This window comes from Trichechus manatus, unplaced genomic scaffold (assembly GCF_000243295.1).
Source record: "Trichechus manatus latirostris isolate Lorelei unplaced genomic scaffold, TriManLat1.0 scaffold00276, whole genome shotgun sequence".
NCBI classification, from domain to species: domain Eukaryota; kingdom Metazoa; phylum Chordata; class Mammalia; order Sirenia; family Trichechidae; genus Trichechus; species Trichechus manatus.
Genome location: NW_004444212.1, coordinates 1,224,400 through 1,243,734, shown reverse-complemented (window position 1 = coordinate 1,243,734; position 19,335 = coordinate 1,224,400). Strand labels below are relative to the sequence as shown.

Here is a 19,335-nt window from a genome sequence, read left to right as displayed (position 1 = left end):
GTATGGGCAGGTGCAGATGTGTACATATGTGTGCACAGATAGAAGCATCTACAGTGAACCTAAAAACAGAGTAGAACTGCCCCTTAGGGTTTCCAAGCAGCAGCTGGTAGATTCAAACTGTTGACCTCTTGGTTAGCAGCTGCACTCTTATCCACTGTGCCACCAGGGCTCCATATGTATATGTACATACAGATATGTGTACACACATATATATTCATAGAGGATATAGTTACAGATAACTTCTCAGACATAACCAAACACCTGCGAGATTGGTTTTCTGGTTCTGAAGGCTTAGGACCTTAGTCTCATGAGACAACTCAGTCAATCAGCATAATACAGTTCACAACATTCATGTTCTGTATCCTAGTGAGGTGAGCAGCATCTGGGGTCTTAAAAGCTTGCGAGCAGCCATCGAAGACACAACTACTGGTTTCTACTTGTCAGGAGCAAAACACAAAGAAGGAATCCATAGTCTCAGAGAAGAAACTAGTCTACAGGGCTAACACCCTACCTGAGCCATGGACTCATCTAGCCTGAGACCAGAAGAACTAGATGGTATCCAACTACCACCACTGACTTCTGATCAGGTCCACAACAGATGGACCCCGATAGAAACAGGACAAAAACACAGAACTCAACTGTTTAAACAGTCCAGACTTACTGGATCAGTTGAGACTAGAGGACTCCCTAAGACTATCGCCCTGAGATACTCTTTAAACTTTGAACTGGAACTATCCCAAGGTCACCATTTAGCGAAATAACAGACTGGCAAACAAAATAAAGGATATTAGCCATGAGTACGGTGCTCCATTAAAAAACCATCTATATGGGACCAAAAGGTCAACAATTACTCTAAAGGAAAGATGAGAAGATAAGGGAACAGGGAAACCACAGCACTGGAAGTGGAACAACCAGAATGCAATTAAAGAGAACGCTGACACATTGTGAACTACTGTCACTGAACTAACGTCACTGAACGATTTGTATAGGAATCATCAAATGGGAACCTAATTTGCTGTGTACTCTTTCAATGAAAACAGAATAAAATTTTTTTTTTTTTTAAAGATTACAGCCTAGAAAACTCTCTGGGGCAGTTCTACTCTGTCACACGGGGGTGCTATGATTCAAAAATCAACTCGACAGTACCAAACAACAACAAGTGTATTAAAGATCTTTTTAAATTTGTATACCCGAAGACTTAGAAACAATGATAATCCAGTAGCAATCAGCACTTCAGTATCTAGATATTGGTCTTTAAAGGACATTCCCAACTAATAGTCACAGAACTCCTTACAGAAATGATTAACTGAAAATGTGGAGCAGGGAATGTATAAGATGAGCATGGAATCTGGATGGATGTGTGAACGTGTGTGTGTGTCTGTGTGTGTGTCAGAAATCAAGTTGTTGAAGACTAATAAGACTCTGGCAAAAAGACACATGATGAGCTTAAAGAAACTCCCACTGGCCACAGCTGGGACAATTTGAGCATAATATATGAGATTCCATTTGATGACAAAAGTTCAAATATATATACACAGAAAATTCTATGAGGTCGTAATATTAAAAAACAAAACAAAACCAAAGAAAGCTAAAAACAAGAGCCTCTTTTGTCATCACTAGAGGTAGCTATTAACACCATCTCTCCCAAAATTGGATGTTAAAGGGAAAGAAGCATTCTTCCCGCCCTTCCATTAGAACTGTACTTCAGGGTAACAGAACAGCCCCAGGTGATGACAGAAAGCTCTTCACAGAAGCCCAGCTAATATATGTAGAAGAAATTATAGGATTAGAAAACTTTGCAAACACTCATAAAATTGATTCAGGCTACAATAATTAATGAATACTAAAACCATTAATTGGTTAATAAGGAACTCAATATTATCTGAGTTCTAGAATATCGACCCACAAAATTTCCTGAGGTACAGGAAGAAAAGCAGAAGTTTTCAATGGTGCAATCAAATTTAGCATCCCTCTCTGTAGATAAACCAGTATTATATGAAACCTGATGTGATGCAAAATGTAATATACAGCATCACCTATAAAGTACTCATTTTGAAAAATGCTTAACTTGACTCTAACCAAATCTTCAGATCTAACTTACAGTTGTCAAGAAATACAGGAAATAAAGGAATAAACCAATACCACAAAACAATCAGAAATTCCAAAGGATACTTGAACTGATTTCTTCAACAAGTCAATGACAAAAAGGAAGAGGGCCACTGTCCTACATTAAAAGATAAGTAAGCTGAATTATAGTGCTGATGAAGAACGCTGACTATACCATGGGCTGCCAGGAGAACAAAAAGTCTGTCTTGGAAGAAGTATTGCCAGAGTGCTCCTAGGAAGCGAAGATGGAAGATGTCGTCTCATGTACTTTGGACATGCTATCAGGAGGGATCAATCCCTGGAGAAGGACATGATACTTGGTAAAGTAGCGGATCAGCGAAAAAGAGGAAGACCCTCAACGAGATGGACTGACACAGTTGCTGCAACAATGGGCTCAAACATAATGATTATGAGGATGGTACAGGACAGAGGTAGTGTTTCGTTCTGTTCTATATACGGTTGCTACAAATCAGAACTGACTCAAGATCATCTAACAACAACAAGCTGGGTGGTGAAAATGGTTAATGTGCTTGGCTGCTAACTGAAAGGTTGTAGGTTTGAGTTCACCAACAGGCACCTTGGAAGAAATCCCTGGCGATCTACTTCTGAAAAACCAGCCATTGAAAACTATATGGAGCACAGTTCTACTATTACACACGAGAGGTCACCAGAAATTGAAATTGACTTGCTGGCAACAGGTTGAGAGACAATAACTAAATGCAACGTGTGGGCCTTATTTGTATCAGTCAGAAATTTTGGGGACAACTAGGAAAATCTGAATATAAACACTAGACAATTTTAAGATAATTTTCTTCTAAATAGTGTTATGTTACGTAAGAAAATATCTTTATGTTTTAGGCTTACATATTCAAGTATTAAGGGTAAACTATGATGTCTGTAATTTACTTCAAAATACTTAAGCAAAGAAAATAATCTGATTATTTTATCTATGAGGTTCATTATTTTATCCTATCTACTTTTCTGAATGCTTGGAAGTTTTCATAATTAAAAATTTCAAAATTTTATAATATTGAAAATGATTTTACATTAATATCAGATAATTAACATAATTAATGCTATATATGAAACTAGAAATTTATCAAAAATAAGGTTTAAAAACTGCAACCACCATTTATAGAGTATTTCTATGAGCCAAGTACAGCGCTAACTGCTTTACACATATTATTTGCATTAGTTCTATGAGGCAGATGCCATCATGATGAGTACCATCATTACATATACATAATAAGGCTGAGACACAGAGAGGGTAATGCTCACTAAGCTGGAGGGCAGTGGAACCAGGACTCAGTACAGAACCAGGCAGTACAGAACCACTGTACTGTGCTGTCTAAGATTCATCATTATAAATTTTTTTAAATGAACATCCACATAAATTAGACAAGTAATCTATTAAGCAAAGAATTTTACATAAACCTACATATTTCTTAAGCAATGATTTCTTTGTTAAATGTGAGTGAAACAGTATCATTTAATGTAAGATAATGCAAGCAAGCAAATTAACAATCCACCATTAAACTTTAAAAATGAAAGGTTACCTAGCATTACTTGGATGATAATGAGTAGCATGAAATTGTTTAAGTTGTTCCCATGTAAGATCTGGGATGCATAATGGATCGCCACCAGAGATGACTGAGTAAGTGTGGTCAGGAAGAAGTCTATTTTGAAGATGCTGTGAGAATATCCTCTCATTATCTGTCTTCAAATTAAAAAAAAAAAAATATATACATATACACACACACACACACATATGTATATACATACACACATTATTATATTACAATACAGCAAATCAATCACATTCTGGGAGCATATAACATCTTGCAAATAAAACTGTTCTAAAAGTAAACATGGACATTCAGGCAGATACTGATTAACGTAAGCATTCAACTCATTAATAATCTGCACATAGGAGCCAAGGGCTGGCTCTCTCTGAGAAGAAAGGAAAATTTGCTTTTCAATATGTACTGGGTAGTCAATAATTGCACAACTGAAAGCAAAGAGAAGGGCATGGTGAAATTAGGAAGGAAGCAGTAGGATTCATTTTTGCCCACTAACTGTATGGGAGATGGAGATTCCATGGGAGTTACAGGATTTCAAAGGTAGTTACCGTAACCTGAGTTTCAACAAAGTGTCCTGATAGAAATAATACCCAAGTTGAGTATTAAAGGATAAGAAAGTTTGTCAGCTGAAAGAGGTCACAGGCAAGAAATCAGGAAACAGCATAGTAAATACACACAACCCCAAGCACTTCAGAATACTAGCATAAAATCAGGGGCAGGTCTTGAAAGTCAACATGGGAAATGATGACAAAGGTCTAGACCAGCAGTTCTCCAACATTTTAGTCTCAGGACCCCTTTACACACCTAAAAATTAATGAGGTTCCCACAGAGCTTTGGAATATATATATATATATATATATATTCTATTATGTAGATTTGTAAGTATATAATTTTCCTGTATCAGAAATGTAGGATTATAGGTATATAAAATAAGTATTTTCTGTATTAGAAATTAAAGCTGAGACATTTTTAAAATAGTTACTATTCATTCATTAACTTACAGCCCAGCATTACATATTAACATAAATTTTTTTTTTAAGTATTTTTCATTAACAAAATAAAAAAAATTATTGAGAAGAGTAGCCCTATTTTACATTTCTGCAAATCTCTTTCGTGTCTGGCTTAATAACAGACAGCTGGATTCTCCTATCTGCTTCTGTATTCAATATGCTGTGTTATTACATGTCATGTAACGTAGACTGTGGAAAACTCCACTGTACCCTTGGGGAAACGTGAGAGTGAAACAGACAATGATGTCTTAAGTTTATTACAAAAACAGTTTTTACCTCATAGACCTCCTGGAGATTACATACCAGGTGTTCCCAGACCCCAGTGTAGAAGACAAGGCTCTAGAATGAACAGGAGCCTGGCCCCTCTATCATCCTATGGTTTCTGCACACAGCACTGCCTCCAGCTAATTCAAGAAGTTACATAAGAATATTAAATGAAATATTAGAACGTCAACTATCTTCCAAATCTATTTGTCTTCCCTATTTTACACAGCTAAAATCATAATTTTAACACAATTTAAAAAAGGAAAAAAACTTACAAATGCTCCCTTCATTTCATTAAAGACAATTCCTTTAAAGATCAAGGGTGTTTGGGGGTCAGCTGGATCCTCATGTTCTAGTCTCCATCCTTCTTGCCTAAATAATAATAATTGTACGATGATAAAGATGCCAATACTTAAAAGTCTAAATCAATTCAAGAACTGTTACATACCAGAAATCCAGTTCCCGCAAGCAAGGAAAAAAGGCTGCATCCAGATACACCGAGAGGAGATTCTGAAAATCCTTGGGATTTTGTGTAGAAAATGGATAGAGAGTATAATCACTAGCTGGGTACAAATGAAAAGAAGAATTTAAGATATAACAGATTCCTACTAAATTTACTTACTTTCAAGCCTAATTTCACCATAAAAATAAGGTCTAAATATCAATGGAACAAATGATACCAGTTCCATGCTTTGATCTATGACCTTGCCACTACTCCTGCTTTGCTTACTCTTGAGTTTTAACTTTTCCAGATCTGACACAGGGCTGGGCACAGAATGAACACTTACTGCTAATTCCTTCATTAAACATTTACACAGTTTAAGTTCCTCCAGAGTTATTATTTTATATGCCAAAAAAAGAGAACTTCATTCTGTAAGGGAATTAATTTAATTTGCTCTTTCAATTTCACTCTTCTAAGAATAGCACCTTTGCTCTGACAGCACTGCTTGTTGGCACCATCACTATTTACCATCTTCGTAGACAGTAATGCAAAACCCAAACAACAGCTACATCAAGATGAGTGATAATGTTATAAAGGCCTAATTCTGTAGTAACATTCTCGAAAGAAATGTTTTGAACTCTTCCAGAAAAAACTCACACATTTCCTAAAAACTCTCACTTTTGATGATTCGACCGCCGTGTGGTTTTCCTAAACGATTAAATTTCTAACACCCTCCATCTAGGCAGGCGGGTAATTTACTCTAGTCCACAGGGAGCCAAGTATCCTATTTATTCTTAGAAACTAACTGATTTCAGTTCAGGACATCAGTCTCACCTGTGAAAGCATTCATGAAAGTTGATAATGACCTATTTAACATTTTGAAGAAAGGATCTCTACATGGATATTTCTGAGAACCACAAAGAACTGTATGCTCAAGAATGTGTGGAACACCAGTACTATCCATTGGAGTAGTACGAAACTGTACACTAAGACAAAGAAAAAAAGAGAATAAACAAATGACAAAAGGTTAAGCTTAAGACTAGTACAGCTTTTTAACATCTAATTACCTCAGATTATTAGAATTAATCATTTTAATATCATAATCTTTCAACAAAATGTTTTCTAACTACAACATATAAGATCACTGCTTCGGACTATAAAATATTAATGTGTAAAGCTGAGGATACAAATCCATATAATCTTTTCCTTATATTTTTGGAATAATCTGTCAATGACAATAAAATATTACTGAGATATAACTTTCAACTACTAAATGTATGGTAGGTATTTGAAGTAGAAACACTTCTAGAACATGTTCTTACAATGCACCACATACCTAAACAAATTATTTTTGTCTTCTCTAGCCAGGTGTAAGTATCTAGCACCTGTGTTGTCATGACTGAGCTTCACTGCAGTCAAGAACAGTTCAGGAATAGGTGTCACCTGAATTAAGAAAAATATGGTTATTTTAAATAAACTGAGATGGTTTGTTTGCCTTAAATTAGACAATACGGGAACCCAGCATTTCAGGGCTGGAAGGGACATCAGAAACCATTTGTTCAAGTTCCTTATGTTACAGATGAGGAAATTAAGGCCTAAAGCTGATAATATTACTTTTTTTTTTTTTGAGTAGTAGTTGCTCAACATTTATAAAACACTTCATATACTTCCCTGTGTGACAGGTATTCTCGTCCTCACTGAGAGATGGAAAAACTGAGGCTTAGAGGGATGGAATAATTTGCCTAAGATCACACAGAGGCAGAATTCAAACCATGGTCTCTCTGTGCTCTTTCCATTATACTATGCTGCCTTGTGGTAATAATAATGGTTCTCGCTTTTTGATGTCTGCTGTGTTGTCTTTTGCTTTTACACATTTCATCTCATTTAGTGTTCAGAATGACCCTGTAAGAAAGGTCATTGCTAGAATGAGCCTTAGCCTGGAGCAGTTGAAGGATGCTCCCAGGAGCAAAACTTGGCTTCATCTAGTTTATGCTAAGTTCTCAGTGCTGAGCTGGGGTCATACCAGTTACTTGTTTATACTGGAAGATCAGCATGCATCCAGCAGTCTCCAGAACAGTGACAGGGGCCAGAGGATATAAACATTCCCAATAAAAATGAATGAATCCTCATTCCCAGGGTGTGGTCATCTCTTACTTTATGTAAACCTCTACTGAAGACTCTACATTCTTTTGTATTAAAGAGATTTTTACTTCCAACTATGTCAGCTGGCGATCATTCCTTCAGGCACAATACCATATCACTATGATAACGACACAACTTATCTCCATTTTTCAGATGTGGTGAAAGTAACTTGTTCAGACTCACACAACAAGTTACTGGTAGAGCTGAAATTAGAACTCAGATCTTCTGAGCCTACTATAGGACTACTGCCACACAAATGAGATGCTAAAGTGGTCTGCTAAGTAATAAAGCTTGCATGACTTATGGTTACTTATTTATGTATCAACGTTTACCGAGTTTTGTAAGAAATGAATTTATTTAAAATTATAATAGATACGTTAACGTGTTTCCCTAATAATAGCTTTCAAGTACAAATTTCTCAAACAAGAATCATGGGTTTATCATTAAAATAGATCTTCATAAAGCTTGAAAAACAAAGGAAAAGAATCCACTCTGAATAAGGTCTGTACTACCCCTAAGTTGTATAATAAATCCAAACTTCTTGCATGGCCTTTAGAGACTTTATAAATGCTCTGACCTCACTTTCAGGAACCCCATGAGTCAGTCAAACCAAATGACTCACATTCCCTGGACCTTGCCTTGAACTCCCCACATCACCGCTTACTCACGATGTGCACTTTGCTAGAGCACTCACCAATAATCTTGCCATCTCTTCTTAACTTAAATGCCACTTTCTCCATGAACTTTTCCCTATTTCACTACCCAGAAGCAATACACTCTCCTTCTTCTGTTTTCTCTTGCACTTTGCATTTCTGCTCTGACATTAGTCACTGTCCCTTGTATTATAATGCATATGTGTCTTTCCCGATTGTAGGCTGTTTGTCTTTATATTTCTTATGGCATCAAGCATAGCATAAAGTCAACAGTCAGTCAAATATCTGAAGTACTTATTTTTCAATTATTAGTTTAAATTAAAAAAGTAATATGATAGTTTATGCAAAAAACAACAAAAACACAAAACAAGTAAACAAAAACAAGAACCAATAAAATCTATCATAATATAAATCTGAATGAATACAGGTCCACAATCCCTTATCTGTAATTCAGAAACACAATGGCTCAGAGCATAAATTTGCAACAAACTTTTTTGGTAGCAAAACCTAACCAGAACTGACGTGAGGCATTTAGAGTTTTTATTTATCACACTCTGTGTGAACAGTTGTATGTCTGGCTACGGAAATATCAATGTGTTTAATTATGAAGGGCTGATCCCAGACCCTCTGGGAACATTATTTCCTAAAATCTGAAAAATTCTGATTACCAAAAGATGTCAGGCACCAAGAGGTTCAGGTACAGGACTGGGGATCTGTACTTACTTACCTGTACTCGTTGCCATCAAGTCGATTCCGACTCATAGCAACCCTACCAGACAGAGTAGAACTGCCCCAAAAGGTTTCCAAGGAGTGGCCGGTGGATTCAAACTGCCAACCTTTTGGTTAGCAGCCAAATACTTAACAATTGTACCACCAGAGCCCATACTTAAACTTAAGAATCAGGAAATCATTTAATCTGCAAACTCTATTCAGTTGAGCACCGGCAATGTAGCAGAAGTATGCCTGGTTCTCGGGACACAAAGATGAAAAAATTGATCTCTGCTCTGAAAGAACTCACATGCCAGCAGAAGTTGCATCTGTTATGACGTCAACATATAAACAGCACATCAAAATGTACCAGTACCTGGTTTATAGTGAATCCATGGATTTTTTCTCCTACTTTATATTGCAGAGCCCTCTCACAAGCTTTACTGCTCCTCCACCTCCATACTTTATGGTTTGCACAGCTGTATTTAAGAAAAGCAATCAAAATTAGATGATTTGTGAGAGAACTGTTTAGGTAACATAATCTAGCAATGTAATAAAAAAATCTTCATGTGATAAAGATAAATTCAAAGAAAAATTAAATCATACCTTCAGAAAACGTTCCAGGAAACTAATTTCCAGTAAAATTTTTTCATTTTTAACAACCTCTCACCTCAATTCGGCTAAACTTTCCTAATGTCAACAAATACTTAAATGTTGAAAATCTATTATTTGTACACATTCACAAGCAACTAGGATACAATTATAATACAAATTTTTAAACAACATATATCCTCAATTGTATAAAAAACAATTTTCATGTTAAAATGGCTTCTTCCATCACAGGCTATCACAATAAAGCAATAAATTCAAGGCCATCACAATAAAGCAATAAATTCAATCTACAGTAAAATATCATTACACACTTAACAAACTGGTCAAAATTAAAAAATCTAATATTATCAAGTACTGTCAGGAGCTCTCATTAAAAAAAAAAAAGAAAAAAAAAACACTGCCATCAAGTCAATTCTGACTCACAGTGACCCTACAGGATACAGCAGAACTGCCCCATAGGGTTTCCAAGGAGCAGCTGGTGGATTTGAACTGCCAAATCTTTTGGTTAGCAGCCATAGCTCTTAACCACTGCACCAACAGGGCCTCAGGAACTCTTATAGTGAGTACTAACTGGAACAACCGCTTTGGAAAATCATTTGGCATTATTTAGAAAAAGTGAAGATTAGCAATTCTACCTCTACATACATAGCCTCAAGAAATGTGTACTTTTGCACCAGCACACATGTAGAAGAACGTCAGCACTATTTCTAACAACCCCAAACTCAGCCAACCCACAGGCCCATCAACAGAAGAATGGATAAATTATGGACACTTCATTCAATAAAATACATTGGCAATAAAAATGAATGGACTGAAATGTCCATCAACAGATGAATGGGTAAACAAAATGTGTTACATACATACAATGGAATATTACTGAGCCATAAAGAGATACTGAAGTTCTGATACACACATGCTACAACATGGATGAACCTTGAAAACAAGTCAGTCACAAAAGGACAAATACCGTATGATCGCACGTATATGAAGCAGATAAATGTATAGAACACCAAAGCTTACTAGTGGCACCAGGGGTGGGAGGAAGGGGGAAAGGAGAAGTCAATGCTCAGGCAACAACGAGTTACTGTTAATGATGGTGCAATAATTTGGAAAATGATACTGGTAATGGTTGCACAACATGATGAACATAATGTCACTGAATTATACATGTAAAAATTGAATTGGCAATTATTTTGTTAACACTTATTTTTATCACAATTAAAAAATGTATTACAACATTAAAAAAGCATGAATGGACAACAACTATATGTAACAAAGATATAGGTTACATATGTTGAATGAAAAAAATACAAAGGATACGTGAAATACTATCCTACAGGTAAGTTCAAAAACAGGAAATACTGTATTATAGAAATGCATACAAATGGTAAAAATATAAAACAAAACAAGGAAATGATTTTTTTTAAATAATATTTTATTGTATTTTCGGTAAGGGTTTACACAGCAGTTTCCATTCCCATTCAACAATTTCTACACAACTTGTTTGGAGACGTTGGTTACATTATTCACAGTGTATGAACATTCTCGTTACTTCCATACTGGTTGTTCCATTTCCACTGATCTAGTTTCTTTGCCCGGAAATGATTTCTTCTAAACAATGATTACTTCAGGAGGGAGAAAGGCTTATGATCAGGAATGGACAATTTTAAGCTGAGTAACAGGAACAAAACTTTTTAAAATAATTATTCTTTCAACTGTAATAAATGTTTTGTGAGATTTTCTACGTTAACATTGTTGTTGTTAGGTGCCTTCTGGTCAGTTTCAACTCATAGCAACCCTATGTACAATGGAACAAAACGCTGTCCAGTCCTGTACCATCGTCACAACTGGTGCTATGTTTGAGTCCACTGCTGCTATTGTGTCAAGCCATCTTGTCGTGGGTCTTCCTCTTTTTTGCTGACTCTCAGCTTTACTAAGGATGATGTCCTTCTCCAAGGACTGCTCCCCCGTGAAAACATGTCCAAAGCACGTGAGATGAACTCTCACCATCCTCGCTACTAAGGAGCATTCTGGCTGTACTTCTTCCAAGACAGATTTGTTCATTCGTCTGGTAGTCTATGGTATATTCAATGTTCTTCACCAAAACCATAATTCAAAGGCATTTTTTCTTTGGTCTTCCTTATTCGTTGCCCAGCTTTCACATGCATATGAAAACCCACTGCCGTCGAGTCGATTCTGACTCATAGTGACCCTATAGGACACAGCAGAACTGCCCCATAGGGTTTCCAAGGAGAGCCTGGTGCATTCGAACTGCCAACCTTTTGGTTAGCAGCCGTAGCTCTTAACCACTATGCCACCAGGGTTTTCACATGCAGCTGAGGCGAATGAAAATCAATGGCTTGGTCAGGTGCACCTTAGTCCTCAAAGTGACATCTTTGCTTTTTAACACTTAAAAGAGATCAGCAGCAGATTTGCCCAAGGCAATATGTCTTTTGATTTCTTGACTGCTCCTTCCATGGGCGTTGATTGTTAATCCAAGTAGAATGAATCCTTGACAACTTCAATCTTTTCTCTGCTTATCATGATGTTGCTTATTGGTCCAGTTGTGAGGATTTTTGTTTTATGTTGATGTGTAATCCATACTGAAGTCTTTGATCTTCATCAGTAAGAGCTTCAAGTCCTCTTCACTTCCAGCAAGTAAGGTTGTATCATCTGGACACCACAGACTGTTAATGAGTCTTCTTTCGATCCTGATGCTGAGTTCTTCTTCATATAGTCCAGCTTTTTGGATTATTTGCTCAGCGTACAGATGCACACTTTTCCTGATTTTAAACCACGCACCATCCCTTTGCTCTGTTCAAACGACTGTCTCTATCTATCTACAGGTTTCTCATGAGCACAATTAAGTGTTCTGGAATTCCTGTTCTTCAAAATGTTATCCATAATTTGTTATGATCCACACAGTCGAATACCTTTACACAGCCAATAAAATACATGTAAACATCATTCTGGTATCCTCTGCTTTCAGCCAAGATCCATCTGACATCAGCAGTGATATTCCTTGTTCCACATCTGCTTCTGAATCTGGCTTGACTTTCCGGCAGTTCCCTGTTGATATACTACTGTAACTGTTTTTGAATTATCTTCAGCAAAATTTTACTTGTGTGTGATGTTTATGATATTTTCACAATCTGTTGAATCATCTTTCTTTGGAATGGAACCATCTTTCTATGGATCTCTTCCAGTCGGTTGGACAGGCAGCTGTCTTCCAAATTTCTTGGTACAGACTAGGGAGCACCTCCAATGCTGCTTCTGTTTGTTGAAATATCTCAACTGGTATTCTGTCAATTCCTGAAGCTTTACTTTTCGCCAGTGCCTTCAGTGCAGCTTGGACTTCGTCCTTCAATACCACTGGTTCTCGACCAGATGCTACCTCTGGAAATGGCTGAACGTCGATCAATTCTTTTTGGCATATTCCTTCCATCTTCTTTTGATGCTTCCTGTTTCGTTTAATATTTTCCCCAAAGAATCCTTCAGTATCGTAACTCAGGGCTTGAATTTTCTCTTCAGTTCTTTCAGCCTGAGAAACGCCGAGCGTGTTCTTTCCTTTTGGTTTTCTAAGGACAGGTCTTTACAAATGTCATTATAATACTTTATCTTCTTAAGCAACACTTTGAAACCTTCTGTTCAGCGCCTTTATATCATCATTTCTTCCCTTCACTTTAGCTACTCTATGTTCAAGCACAAGTTCCAGAGTCTCCTCTGACATCCATTTTGGTCTTTTACTTCTTTCCTGTCTTTTTAATGACCTTTTGCTTTCCTCATGTGTTATGTCCTTGATGCCATAACCACAACTCATCTGGTCTTCGGTCATTAATGTTCAGTGCATCAAATCTGTTCTTGAGATGGTCTCCAAATTCAGGTGGGATATACTCATGGTCATATTTTGGCTCTCGTGGACTTAATTTTTTTCAGCTTCAACTTGAACCTGCATATGAGCAGTTGAAGGTCTGCTCCACAGTTGGCCACTGGTCTTGTTCTGACTAATGATACTGAGCTTTTCCACGATTTCTTTCCGCAGATGTAGGTGATTTGATTCCTGTGTATTCCATCCAGTGAGGTCCATATGTATAGCCACTGTTTATGTTGTTAAAAAAAAGGTATTTAGAATGAATAAGTTTTTGGTCTTGCAAAATTCGATCATGTGATCTCTGGTGTCGTTTCTATCACCAAGGCTGTATTTTCCAACTACCGATCCTTCTATTCTGTCTCCAACTTTTGGATTCCAATCACCAGTAATTATCAATGCATCTTGAATGCATGTTCAGTCAATTTCAGTCTGCAGAAGTTGATAAAAAGTTTCAGTTTCTTCATCTTTAGCCTTAGTGCTCGCTGTATAAATTTGAATAACAGTCATATTAACTGGTCTTTCTGGTAAAAGTATAGATATTATTCTATCACTGACAGAGTTGTACTTTAGGATATATCTTGAAATGATGAATTCAATGCTATTATTCTTCAATTTGTTGTTCCCAGCATAGTAGACTATATGATTGTCCGATTCAAAATGGCCAATATCAGTCCATTTCAGCTCACTAATGCCTAGGATATCAATCCTCAAACATTCCATTTTATTTTTGATGACTTCCAATATTCTTTGATTTATACTTCGTACACTCCATGTTCCAATTACAAATGTATGTTTGCAGCTGTTACTTCTTACTTTGAGTTGTGCCACATCAGCAAATGAAGGTCCTGAAAGCTTTACTATATCCACAACATTAAGGTAAACTCTACCATAAGGAGGTAGCTCTTTCCCACTCATATTTTGAGTGCCTTCCAACCTGGAGGGGCTCATCTTCTGCCACTGTTAACAGATAACGTTCCGCTGCTATTCATAAGGTTTTCACGGGCCAATTTTTTCAGAAGTAGACCACCAGGTCCTTCTTCCTAGTCTGTCTTAGTCTGGAAGTTCTGCTGAAACCTGTCCACCATCAGTAATCCTGCTAGTATCTGAAATACCGATGGCATAGCTTCCAGCATGACAGCAACACGGAAGCCACCACAGTACGACAAACTGACAGATAAGTGGTAGACATTAACATTATAGCTCACAAAAATATACTTTCATAAAAAAGATATGCACAGGGACAAAAAAAGAAAACAGTGACCAGTCAATGGCAATATTATAGAGATATGTTATAATCAGGAGCCCTGGTGGCACAGTGGTTAAGTGTTTGGATGCTAACAAAGAGGTCAGCAGTTCATATCCACCAGCTGCTCCCTGGAAACCCTATGGGGCAGTCCTATCCTGTCCTATAGGGTGGTCATGAGTTGGAATCCACTCAGTAGCAATGGATTTGGTTTTTATGTTATAATTGACTATCATCTTATCAATTTAGCAAATTCTAGAATCATGTGGTAGAGAAAGATTTTAAGAAGTTATTTATCATCAAGGACACAATCACAAGAAGACTGTTACATTAAATGCATGAAAATCTTGAAAAGCAATACTTGTGCTTTCCCCCCTATTTAAAAAAAAAAGTTGCCAGTGAGTCAATCCCAACTCATGGCAACCCCATGTATTTTAGAGTAGAACTGTGCTGAAAAGGGTTTTCATGGGTGCAGATTGCCAGGCCTTTCTTCCAAGGCACTTCTGGATGGTTTTGAACCACCAATCTTTTGGTTAGCAGGTGTGCGCTGAACTGTTTGCACCACCCAGGGACTATCCTCCCCCCCATATACTTTCTTGTAATCTATTACATACAAAAGAACATTGCTGCTGCTGCCACCAAACCCAAACACACCATAAGAGTACTCCAAAAACTGACATCCCAATGGTCCATACTCAGGGATTCATAACCGGGGCTAGTTATAGTAAGCTAAACCGTAAGTTAAACAGGGTTTTGAGGAGTAGCCTGAAAACCAAACAACTATTTATCGTGTATTTTTTATAACAAAAATGTTCCGTTCATTTACAAGCTTAGAGGATATGACACTCTTTCACGGTTGGAAACTAAATGTATTTTTTCACATAAATGGTGGTCATAAAAAAAAATTCAGTTTGGAAGGCTATAATTTTACTAAGAACTTAGCACTTAAAGGTAAGTGCAGTGGTAGAAGCATAAGGTCTCTTAACGGTTCTGCTCCATAACAAAAATGAAATGGGAGCAAACACATTAATGAGAATCATAAACTCAGTTCCTTATATTATATACATTAAAACCCACATCAATAATAATCTTCACTTCAAAAAGTTCACACAACCTCCACACAGGGCCACCCACTCTGAGGGTCACTTGAGGTTTAAGAAGGGGAAAGAGGGTCAGGAAAGCTCCTTTGGGCCCCCACTGAGGCGCACAGACTTTTCCAACCAAAGCGCGCTAATAAGTAAGACAGGAAATCCCTTCTTTTCAACGCCGGCCAAGACAGCCCTCGGGCAGGGAAGCAAACGGTTCTGCTGCTTATCCTACCCCTGTGAGGCAGCTCTGCCATCTTAAGGGATAAAAAGCATTCCTTGTCCAGGGTCACTATAGACGTCCTCAGGGCTGGGAGGACCCAGGGAGCAAACGGGATACGGGAGTCCCCAGACCAAGGGAACTGTCGGGTGGACGAACCTGGAGCTGGGGATTCCCTTCCGGCACGAACAGGACCCCACGAGCCTCCGCACTTGCCTGCGCCGGCAAGAGCCCTGGCCCGCCCTCCCGGCTCCAGCCGAGCCCGCGGACCCCCAGCGGGGCAGCGCAGTCCCCTCTCCCGTATCCCCCGTCCTCACCGGCCGGTCAGCCTCCGCAGCCCGCTACAGCGCCACATGACCTCGGTGGAAAGACTGCAAGCACCAGCCCGGGTGACAACTCAACCCGACGTAGGAGCGCCGTGGGAGGGCCACGCACCGTTCACGCCTCCCATTGGCCAGCGCGGCGGAGCTACGCCGTCTCTAATAGGCTCCCAATGAAAAGGGCGGGCTTCCACGGCCTCGGGGTACGACCGAGTCGGGGGCGTGTCCGGGTCCTCATCGCTCCGCCCCCAGTCCGTAGAGGTGGGGACGCGGGCCTTGGGGGCGCAGAGGCGGCGGAGAGGGGAGGTGGTTGGTATGTTTTTGGCTCAGTCTTCTGATCATGTTGTGGCCATTTGTGTCTTAAAATAATGTTTCTGCCCCTGCATGTTTTCTGTTTTTACGCATTTCATCTTTAGATCAAATGATGTTAAGAGTGACCTCCATCAGATTACGTAGCTCCCTTGGGCTTGATTGCTTCGTTTATAAAAATCAGAGGATTGAAATTCCTGAGGCCATGATTCTGTGATGTTTTCAATCATAAATTGTTCCCAGCTCAGATTTTTCCTCAGCAAGCTACGTCGTTGTTGTTAGATGCCCTTGACTCATAGAGACCCTACGTACAATAGAACGAAACACTGCCTGGTCTTGTGGCATGTTCACAATTGTTGCTATGTTTTGAGCCCATTGTTGCAGCCACTGTGTCAGTGCGTCTCGATGAGGGTCTTCTGTTTATTTCTCTGACCCTCTACTAAGCATGATGTCCTTCTCCAGGGACTGGTCCTTCCTGATAACATGTCCAAAGTGAGTGAGACGAAACCTTTCCATCCTTGCCTCTAAGGAGCTCTATGGCTGTACTTCTTCCAAGACAGATTTATTTGTTCTTCTAGCAGTCCATGGTATATTCAATATTCTTCACCAACACCACAATTCAAAGGCACCAATTCTTCAGTCTTCTGTATTCATTGTCCAGCTTTCACATGCATATGGGACCACTGAAAATACCATGGCTTAGGTCAAGGTGACATCTTTGCTTTTTAACACTTCAAAAGAGGTCTTTTGCAGCAGATTTGCCTAATGCAATACATCATTTGATTTCTTGACTGCTGTTTTCACAGACGTTAATTGTGGATCCAAGTAAAATGAAATCCTTGACAACTTCAGTATTTTCTCCGTTTATTATGATGTTGCTTATTGGTCCAGTTGTGAGGATTTTTGTTTTCTTTATGTTCAGGTGTAATCCATACTGAAGGCTGCAGTCTTTGATTTTCATCAGTAAGTGCTTCAAGTCCTCTTTGCTTTCAGCAAATAAAGTTGTGTCATCTGCATATCACAGGTTGTTAATGAGTCTTCTCCCAATCCTGATGCCATGTTCTTCATACAGTCCGGCATACAGGTGGGAAAGTATGGTGAAAGGATACGAGATATGAGTTATAAAAACCAAACCAAACCCATTGCCGTCGAGTAGATTCGAACTCAGAGTGACCCTATAGAACAGAGTAAAACGGCCCCATACAGCTTCCTAGACCATAAATCTTTACAGAAGCGGACTGCTGCATCTTTCTCTCGTGTAGTGGCTAGTGGGTTTGAACCGCTGACCTGTCAGTTAGCAGAACAAGAATAGAACAACTCAAACAGTCCTGCAAGAGGTTTGTATAGTTCACAGATTCTACTCATGTTGTTACTCTGTGTCTTAGTTTCCTAATGCTGCTGTAACAGAAATAACACAAGTGAGTGGCTTTTAACAGACGAAAATTTATTTTCTCACAGTTCAAGAGGCTAGACATCCTAATTCAGGGTACCAGCTCCAGGGGAACACTATCTCTGTCCACTCTAGAGGACAATCAGTGTCTCAGCTTCTCTAGCATTCTTCTTGGTGTTCCTTTGTGATCTCCACCATTCTGTGCTTGCTAGACTCTTTACCTAATCTGCTCTTTTTATATCTCAAAAGCAATTGGTATAAAACACACCCTACACTGACATGGCCTAATTAAAATAATGAAGAAAACCCGATTCCCAAATGGGATTACATCCACAGTTACAGGGGTTAGGATTTACAGTACAAATTTCCAGGGGACAAAGGTCAATCCATAACACTCTGTCTTTTTTAAGATTTCCAAAAGTATCTATGTAACATTTTTCTATTGTACTTTAGGTGAAAGTTTACAGCTCAAGTTAATCTCTCATACAAAATTTTATACACATATTGTCATATGACACTAGTTGCAATCCCTATAATGTGACAAAACACTCCGCCTTTCCATCCTGGGTTTCTGTGTCCATACAACCAGCTCCTGTCCCTTGCTGTCTTCTCATCCTGCCTGCTGGCAAGAGCTACCCCTTTGATCTCATGTACTTACTTGAACTTTGAAGCACAGTCTTCATGAGTATTATGTTTTATAGTCCAGTCTAATCTTTGTCTGAAGAGTGGTCTTTGGGAATGGTTTTAATTCTGGGTTAACATACTGTCCGGGAGCCATGGCTTCAGGGGTTCCTCCAGTGTCAGTCAGACCATTAGGTCTTGTCATGCATTGAATTGTGTCCTCCAAAAATAGCTGTCAACTTGGCTGAGTCGTGATTCCCAGTATTGTATAATTATGTACCATTTTGTAATCTGATGTGATTTCCTTATGTGTTGTAAATTAAATCACTATGATGTAATAAAATGGATTAGCAGCAGTTATACTGATGAGGTATACAAGATTTGATAGTGTATTAACCAGTCTTTTTTGAGACATAAAAGAGAGAAGTGAGCTGAGACACTTGGGAACTTCATACCATCAAGAAAGCAGTGCCAGGAGCAGAGTGCATCCTTTTGACCTGAGGTTCCTGGCTGAGATGCTCCCAGACCAAGGGAAGACTGATGCATCACAAGGACTTTTCTCCAGAGCTAACAGAGAGAGAAAGCTTTCCCCTGGAGCTGATGCCTTGAATTTGGACTTGTAGACTACTGGACTGGGAGAGAATAAACTTCTCTTTGTTAAAGCCATCCACTTGTGGTATTTCTGTTATAGCAGCACTAGATGACTAATACAGTCTTGTCTTTTTATGTGAGTGTGAGTTCTAGTCCACACTTTTTTCC

The 19,335-nt window shown here is 38.6% G+C and overlaps 1 protein-coding gene across 3 annotated transcripts in view; it reads right to left on the bottom strand.

Annotated features, from left to right (window-relative positions):
* The window catches only part of PITRM1 (pitrilysin metallopeptidase 1), a 56,956-nt gene extending 40,599 nt beyond the window's left edge, over positions 1-16,357 (bottom strand). For 2 of the 3 annotated variants that reach the window (XM_023725012.1, XM_023725013.1), the window contains exons 1-5: positions 6,739-9,374; positions 6,237-6,388; positions 5,409-5,523; positions 5,236-5,332; positions 3,663-3,823 (exon numbers count right to left, since the gene is read on the bottom strand). In XM_023725012.1, coding sequence (XP_023580780.1) covers positions 3,663-3,823; positions 5,236-5,332; positions 5,409-5,523; positions 6,237-6,388; positions 6,739-7,049 — 836 coding nt within the window. In that variant the 5' untranslated portion in view covers positions 7,050-9,374. Of the gene's footprint in view, positions 1-3,662; positions 3,824-5,235; positions 5,333-5,408; positions 5,524-6,236; positions 6,389-6,738; positions 9,385-16,253 lie in introns of those variants that run through there. The other variant, XM_012559590.2, reaches the window with a different exon arrangement.
* Positions 16,358-19,335: the final 2,978 nt, after the last annotated feature.